Source organism: Oenanthe melanoleuca, chromosome 5 (genome assembly GCF_029582105.1).
Source record: "Oenanthe melanoleuca isolate GR-GAL-2019-014 chromosome 5, OMel1.0, whole genome shotgun sequence".
Lineage (NCBI taxonomy): Eukaryota > Metazoa > Chordata > Aves > Passeriformes > Muscicapidae > Oenanthe > Oenanthe melanoleuca.
The window spans coordinates 51157461-51166265 of NC_079339.1; the positions used below are offsets into that span (position 1 = coordinate 51157461).

Here is an 8805-nt window from a genome sequence, read left to right on the forward strand (position 1 = left end):
AGGTGGATAGTGCCACTGAAGGACATTGTTATGTTTCTTCCTGTTAAATAAATTTTTAAACCTTATTACTCATTAATTTATTGTAGCATTCTCTATGGGGAATCAGGATTATTTTGGTTTTACTTTTGTTCTGGTGTAGTCAACTGTTACAGCTTCTGCCACTAAAATAGCTAAATATTTAAGGCAGTTTTTGGCACAACATGGCTAACCTAATGTTATGAAGAAAGGAAGAAATCCAACTCTGAAGATACTCAAGATATAATTATAGTAGAGTTACTGATTTTTGCTTTCTATGGTAAATATATGAAGAAAATCCAAATTGCAAATTTTGAGTTTTAAAGTGTTTTGACACCAGTACATATTTTAATTCATAATAAATACTGGTTACATGTTTCCCAGAAAAAATTTAAAGCAGTTCCAAGAGTTTGACTCTTTAGCCCCTAAATCATCTGCCTAATCTGAGAATGTATTGAAGTGTAATTTAATTGTTGCATTTAAAATGAGATCTTTTTGCATGTTTCACTCTAAATGCCTTTTTCAATTTATTTTGTACAAAATTTTTTGTTAATTTTTATTTTGGCTTAATTTCTTTTAGAAACATGTCATTCAGGTTTATCAAAAGGTAGGATTTATTTATATTTAAAAAACAGTGGCTCCTGCAATTAACAAAAGATTTGGCTTTTCTAGCCTTGGTTTTCTGAAAACTAAACTTCCTGCTGAAAACTAAATACTTTCTTTCTTCAGAGGAAAGCATAGAATAAATCCATTAACTCATGATGATACCTAAGAATCTGTGGCACCATCTGTGTTGTATAACAAGATGCTAAGCATGCCTTGTGAATTCTTCTTTCTTTGATAGAGTTGGTAGTGCCAAAGTAATTCTGTTCTCTGTACTAATACACTTAGCATGCTTATGTTTGAAGAATGAGGTGTTTGATAACAATGATGAAAGTATAAACAAAACATAATGTTACAAGCAAGTAAAGGTAAGTAATGTTAAATTTATATTATCTCTCTGTTTTATGATATTGAAGAGAAAAAAGGTTTGAAGTATTGCCTGCAGCTGAGCACAGTTGTGAGCTGATCAGTTTTGTGTGGAAGATTGAATGAAGACTCAATAGCTGTGTATTTATTTTTAAATGGGGTGTATTTGTTGGAGTGAATTGCAGCTGAAGTGCAAATAGAGCACTTCAGTTATAAACAAAAAGTACAACAGTTATGCAAATTTATCAACAAAAGGGAAAACTCAGAAGTCTGATTCACATTTCAAGCTGAAGGATTGAATTGCATTCTGCAGTTTGGGAATGAATCAAGCTGCTATATTTCTCATTAATCCACTATGATTCATGAAAATTGCTTATACAATATTGATGTGCAGATAAATTTTCCAGTAGAGTTTTGTAATAGCCTCTTTAGTTGTACCACATCTTGGAATTTCTTAAAGGGTGGTACTTCCAGTTTCCTACTGCTGATCAAAACCAGGGAGATGGGGCCAAAAACCAGGCATCTGGTTTAACTTTCAGGATACAAGGCTGTGCTTGTGATGTAAATTGGAGTTAGTCAGACCAATTCAAGGAAATGCTTAGATTAGAGAGTCCTGAGATATGTAAATTGCTGCCTAAATGTGGATTTATTATGTACAGTTGAGGCTAAAGGTACCCTACCTGATTAACTGAGTAAATTCCATGCCATGGTGATAATAATCAGAGCTCTTCCAAACATGTCTGTGTTTGGAACTGGTGTTGGTTGGCTTGGCTGACATTGTCACCGCTGACTTGAGAAAATGCAACAGTTTCCTTAAGGAAAGAAACCATCCACCTCAAGATACAGCTGGAGCTGAGCAGTGACAGTGGCTTTAACCCAGCGTGCATCATGGGCTCTGGGGTGCAGCCCACTTCTAAAACAAGGATTCTGATCTGTGCAACCCTCCCCAGCTGGATGCACCTATGTTTGTCTAAAGAAAGATGGGTTATGCTGATATGAGTGCAGTCCTCAACTAGAAGGTTACTGTTTACATTTGAGACTTGAGGTAATTTTTAGGTAATTTTTTAAAAATTGCCTTTGACTTGACCTTGACTTGACTTGACCAGGAGTCTTGGGCCATGGTGGAAATATCTGCTACAGCTTCCATGAATATGTCTTTTTGAATAAGAAATTTGTAAAGTCTTACACGACCTGCACAGGACCAGTGTGCTTTTCAAAATTCTGTTTTAAGTATGCATGGTGTCCCTCCATACCTGATCTGTGTGTAGGTAAAAAACTGAAAATGCTGGGGCTTTTGGCAGTTTCTCCTGGCTATATTTGCTATGAATCCTACCTGAACTCAGTCTTTGTAGTTCTAAAACAACTTCAGTAACCCAGGAGCATGTAGACATACTGCCACAGCATCAGTTCTAGGGAGATGAATGAAAGTAGAGAATCAGTCACTCCTTGTTAAACTGCTGAGTATTAATAGTGTACTCAGTACACAGAGGTATCAAATATATATATATGTGTGAGTATATATATATATATCTTGTACTATGCACTGTCTTTGCCAATATGCATATTATGGAAGTCTTAACTTTTTTTTTTTTTTTCTGACAGCAAAAATGATTCAATGTTCTGGATTTTATTGCAGCATCATTTCTCCATTTCCATAAATTGATCTTATTTTATCATCTTACACTTTTTGTTGATTTTTGGTATCTTTTTAGACAGTTTTCTTTGTGTTTACTTGGATATTTAAAACAGCATACAAAGATGTAAAGAACAGGAAACAAAGCATAATTTGGGACAGATGTGTGGAAACAATCAGATTTGTGAAAGCCCTTCATAAACCATAAGGTAGATAATATGTAAGCATAGCATGACAAATGAGAACAGAACTTGTCTATGTATTTGTTCCATTCTCAAGACCAAGAAGCATCTTGGTCCATAAAATCAGTTTATGTAAAACATAAGCAAAAGCAGAAAATTTAGAGCATAAACTTGCACAGAAGTGAAGATTGTATTAGCAAGTGAGGAGGCCTCAGGGCTGCATCTGACTCACAAACCCCAAGCAAAACAATCCTGGCAGTAGAGAAAGTGCCTGTTCCCAGAGCAGCAGTGCTGGGCTGTAGAGCTGGACCATAATTGTGTCTGTATGAGGGAAGGAGCACCTTGAGAGACTGGCACAGCTCTCCTAAGCTTGGCATGGGGGCTCACATTTGAGGTTGTATGTCACTTTATGCAGTTCCTCCTGCTCAATGAAGGGAACGTTGATGCATGGAAAAACTGAGCAAAGTGAGGGTTTTCTGAGAGGCTTCCATGAGAATGTTTATTATTTCAAAGTGGCAGGTATATTCTAAATAATGACCTTTCTTAGATTCAGAGTACAGTGGTTTACAAACTTTGGCTTCATTTCAAACTGAAAGGTTTGTCACAACATCATTAGGAATTTTTTCTTACAGACTTTTCTGGGCAGATTCCAGCAACAGTAAGGCTGTTCATTGCTGGGGAAACTGGTTGTGCTCCCATTTTCTACAACCTTTGGCAAGTTTCACAAAAAACACAAAAACCCAACAAAAAACCATAAATGTTTGCAGCTCTCAAAGCTGCCATCTTCCACTTCATAGGAACACAGAAGGCTCTTTGAAATTTAAGTACTCTTAATTTTTCAGTTGAGGAGTGTTTTCTAGTTTGTTGGTTGCTTTACCCAGTAAAACAATCAACTGAAAGGGGAAGATCTGTTCAGTTGGTACATGTGGTGTTCCTACCTTCTCCTTTTTTGGGTCTTGTAGAGCTCCCATAGAGGATGGCTTCATGGACTGTATATACAGTCATGAAAACTCTATTTCCACCTTCTCTTATATTAGTAGCATGAGATCTCATTAAAATAACTACAATAACTGCCCACTTTGCACTGGGACTTCCACTTGTCTTCTTTTCATTTTTTCTGTGTGATTTTTGCTGGTGGCAGCTGTTCATTTGCCAGTGACATTGTCCCTGTTGTACCAGGAGCTGTGTGGTGCCTCAGAGAGCAGGGTTCTGAGCGGCTTTGCACCCTGTTAGGTGCAGTTGCTTTGCAGTTGCACCTGAGTTGAATTTGAGCTGGTTCTGTGGCCCATGCCCCTCACAGTGCCAGGACAGCTCCTGGTCCCCTGTGACAGGGACTGCCAGAGTCACCTTGCAAGGCTGATCCCTCACCACAGCTCTCAAAAGGAAGGAAAGGAGGAAATCACTCCTTGCAACACCCCACACACCCTGATATAAATAGCACTCTGCATCAGAAAATAAGGTTACTGTCTTACATTCCTGTCCCTAGACACCTGCCACCCAAACTGCTGGGTTTGTGTTACTCAGGGAAGTCATGTACTGCCTAGTCTGGATGAAAGCAGTGTGCAGGCAGCATCCCCCTGAGCAGAGCAAATGCTGATATGTTGAACCATCCTCCTACAATGGGAAAGTAGAGAGAGAGAATTTTCCCCCAAATTCTTCTTGACCCTGAGCTTTCAATGGATGGTAGTGACCAGCAGTGTAGCCTTAAGCACTGCAAGAAGACAGAAAGCTTAGGCTTCTTCTTGGGTGGGGAAGATGAGGCAGTGTGGGAACTAACAGCTTGAGAAACCTTGGATTTGCCTCTTAAAGTTCTGTTAAAATGTATATGCATCTTCTTCTTTTGCATTAAGGTATTTTGGTATTGTTTGTACGCCTTAGATCTGATGAGCATGCAAATACACAAGGTGATCAGACTTGTCTATAGACAGTTATGGGGATTTTTTCAAATATATACTTTATTCCCAATTAAACTTTTAAATAACATTAGCCTAAAAATATTTGGGACCTATTTCTCTTTTAGGAGGCACTTAGTAAATAATACAGTCACTTCAATATGCTTTGTAACTTTAGTTTCACATTTTCTGCTTTTAGAACTTCAGATTTATTCAGTGAGTTCTACAGATTTAATATATAAATGTATGCTGTTAAAATTGGTTATGGTCAGTTTAGAAACTGACAGACTGACTATGTTCATTTGGTTGGACAATATGTTACATTCTGAGTTTGGCCTAACCTACCAAGTTCTTTACATCTTTGCTGTTTTGTATTTTAAGACACCTTTGGTATGATTGCAGTATCTTTTAGCAACTACTCAGATTTTATATATTGTAGTGTAAGATTTGTCTTCTCTTTCCCACTTCCTTTTGCTTCTGCATTCTTTTCATTGAGGCTCCCGACTGAATATGAGAGGAACGGGAGATTTGAGGGCTCAAGGTGAGGGTAAAACTTTTGTTTAAAATGTTACTTAGGTGAGTTTGAACCTTTCTCCCCTTGATTATGTGGTGTAGTGGCTTCAGGCAGCAGCTTTTGTTTCATGTAAGTCATTGGAACTAAACAAAGAAGCATTTCTGTCTGCAAAACAGCTACTAAAGCACTGACTGACTTGGTTCTAAACTTTCATCTTTCCTGTTGCCTTTTCCCTTGTGTGGTTTTTTTTTTTTTTTGCATTTTAGTCATTGTAATTTGCTGTTGTTGTGTAGATGTGTAGATAAGTGGTCTCTAGTGAGGCTGCAAATGTGTGGAATAACCACTGAAAGCTGATAAGATATTTCTCATCTCCAAAATCACATGTAGTTAAATATTTTTCATGTTATACTCTTCTTCCAAAACCAGTATATTAAAAATATACTAGAAATTATCAAACTGCTGGTTTTGCCAACTGTTTCCAAGTAGAAAAAGCTTCCAAAAATAAAATGAGCATTGAATATAAGTTGGGGTTTTCCCTAGCCCTTTAAAGCCTGATTAAATTAAAACCTTAGAACAGAATACTCTTTAATTTGTGTGTGAATTTTGTAACATCTGGTAAATCACATTGCATAGTCTTATGACTCTGACAGTCACAAGAAGTCTTTTAATAGGAGAATTACGAAATAGATTATATTTGAGAAATATATTTATTTAGTTGTGGCCTTGCTATCACTTTTTATTTAACTTTTTCATAATTGCCTGCTTAATGGTAGTAGAAATAAAATGTGGTGTAACCATTGCCATCTATTTCAAAGAGCAGCTTGGCTTAATATGGAGGCTCAACATGAGACCTAAACTGCATGGTTGGGAGTCAGTTAGGTTAGCTATTTTCAGAAAATATTTAAGTATGACAGTCAATATATTTAATTCAATTTGAAGAGGTGACTGACAGTATACAAATATTCACAGAGCAAATCCGTATTTCGTCCCTGTGGAGGTCCAAATGTAGTTCCTTACTCTTTAGCTGCATGACTACTGATTTTAGTTCAAGTAGAAGAATGATTGCAAACTAGAAATTTCTGGAACATTTCCTTCCTTTGTCCTGTTTAACCTCACTTATCCATACCAAAAGAAAGCTTAACATTTTTTTTTAATATTTTAATATTTTGTGCTTCAGCTCTTAAAACTGTGACAATAATGTACCCTCTCACCATGGGTACAAACTATGTTGAAGAGTGTCTTTATGCACATCCCCCTCAGAGGCACTTAACTGCAGATCTTGTAGCTGCAGAAGATTTCATCACTTCACCTCTGTCAGTGGTTGGTATTTAATAAATTACTGACTAACTTAGGAGCAAGCATCTCCTCTCTGAGGCAACCCCCAGAGCCTGCAGCATGGGGTGTCCCTAGGGATCATCTCAAACACGCCCCAGCACAGGAAAGCCAGAGTGTAACTGAGCCAGCCCAGCTCTGGGGGCTCATGTTGACCCTGGGCAGCAGGTGGGTGACCCTGGTCCTGCTGTGCTTCCTTCTGATTGCAGCCAGCTGCTGTGGGCTCCACGGGCCCTCCCTGCTCAGGAGGAGGTGCAGAGGAACCCACCTTTGTGCATTCCTTGTAAGTGGGCACCTCCCATGGCCTGGGCTGAGCACCCTCCTGCCACAGGGAGCTGTTATTTCAATGTTCCAGAAACTTCTAGCACAGATCTGGTGTTTCAGCTGCCCATGTGGTCTGAGAGTACAGTTTTGAGCAGAACCTGCCTTAAAGTGAAGTCGTAGGTGCTGCATGTAGTTCTGCCTCCAGAAGGTCACTGCCCCCATGCTCCTGAATCCAGTGAGTGCCAGTTGTGTCACACCTCGTGCCATACCTTTGTTCCAGCCCCAGCAGCTACAGCTTTCCCCTGACTGTGTGTGTGTACAGCTGGGGGAGCTGGGGGAGCCTCCAGCACTGCTCTAATCCGGGTGGTGTGCAGTGAGTGTTGGCTTCACTAACGTGGCCCCTGGGGGGCTGGCTGGCCCTGCTCACTCCCAAATCCCTGTCTTTCAGCCGCAATGTAGCTGTGGATCAGAAGGACGAGAACAAGGAAGCCAAGCCTCGGTCGCTGCGTTTTACCTGGAGCATGAAAACCACCAGCTCCATGGATCCCAATGACATGATGAGGGAAATACGGAAGGTCCTGGATGCCAATAACTGTGACTATGAACAAAGAGAGCGTTTCTTGCTTTTCTGTGTCCATGGAGATGGGCACGCGGAAAACCTGGTCCAGTGGGAGATGGAGGTGTGTAAACTGCCAAGACTGTCCCTGAACGGAGTTCGCTTTAAGCGGATATCGGGAACATCCATAGCTTTCAAAAACATTGCTTCCAAAATTGCCAATGAGTTAAAGCTGTAACAAGAAAAAAATAGTTAAGTTGTAAATTAGTTAGCAATTTAAAGTGTTTTTGAGAATTCCGATGGAAATGTATAGAATAACATTTAGGCAATAACTTCTGCATCCTTCTGAATAGTGATATTAAAAAAAAGCTGCTGAGCTGGGAGGGAGAGTTGGACTTTTTTATAAGTGCACTACAGCATTAAAGTTGCCTACTATGTAAAATATTACCCCTTCTGCTTTATTTCCATTGCTCCTAAGTCTTTGACAACAAATTGAAACACAGAATATATTCATTTAAATATGCCTCCTGTTTGTGTGGATGTGTGAATGTACAGTATGTGTGTATAATATATAAAGTATTATATGTAAACAGTTCATTTACGACATCGAGCTGTACCAGTACCTCTTTTTGGGCTAATTTTGGTGCTAAAAATTGAAATGGCCAAGGAGGAAACACTTGAGTTAATATTTAAAAAGACTGAAGCGATAACCAGTAAACGCAGGTTTACAGTTCACTGCTGTGTTAAGAAAAAAAAAGTGTGTGAAGGGTTTGGATTTATGGTTGTGAACATTATTAGTCCTGTTTTCTAAGTAGATCTCATGAGATGATTAAAAATTCACTTTTACTGAGTAAGTCTTGCATTATATTTTGCCCACCTATTTATTATTTAAGTCTGAATCAAATTTTAATAACGTAGTTAATTTGTGCATTAATATTTGGGTAAACGCTTCCATTCTTCTGCTTCTGCTGAACTACTAAAACTGTATCTTTGTCCTTTTGGCTTATGAGTATTGATCGCAGCTAAAAACATTTCTCTGTTGTTCCTCTAGGGAACGAGGCAGTGTGAAAGGAGGTGCTAATTGCTGAGTAGTGGTTTCGTTTCAGAGCGAGTTTGCCACCTTAGACTAGGTCAGGCTGATACAAAGCACAAAGGGACTCTCATATCTTGGCCACACCCCAGCCCTTGCTGCACGTTGGGCAGTGCTGTCCTCGCCTTCTGGGCACCCTCAGCATTGAAACCCAGAAGTGACAATCCAGTTGGCTACTGATCTCCTCTGTCCAAACTTTGCCCAGCTTGCTAAGCTACAGCCATAGGCAGGAGCAGCTGAAGCTTTTCCTTGCAGCTCTCTCCCGCGTGCTTCCCTCGGCTCCCTTGTGTTGCTTTGGATGGCTCTGTTCCAGTGTCCCTGGGAGGGAGGCCACTGTCCCCTGTCCCCATGCAGAGTG

General features: G+C 39.5%; 1 protein-coding gene across 13 annotated transcripts in view; it reads left to right on the forward strand.

The window, feature by feature from the left end:
• Nucleotides 1-8207, forward strand: part of MARK3 (microtubule affinity regulating kinase 3) — a 60387-nt gene extending 52180 nt beyond the window's left edge. For 4 of the 13 annotated variants that reach the window (XM_056492197.1, XM_056492201.1, XM_056492204.1 and 1 more), the window contains 3 exons: nt 596-622; nt 5188-5232; nt 7250-8207. In XM_056492197.1, coding sequence (XP_056348172.1) covers nt 596-622; nt 5188-5232; nt 7250-7595 — 418 coding nt within the window. In that variant the 3' untranslated portion in view covers nt 7596-8207. The remainder of the gene's footprint in view (nt 1-595; nt 623-5187; nt 5233-7249) is intronic. The other 9 variants (XM_056492199.1, XM_056492206.1, XM_056492209.1 and 6 more) reach the window with 3 other exon arrangements.
• Nucleotides 8208-8805: the final 598 nt, after the last annotated feature.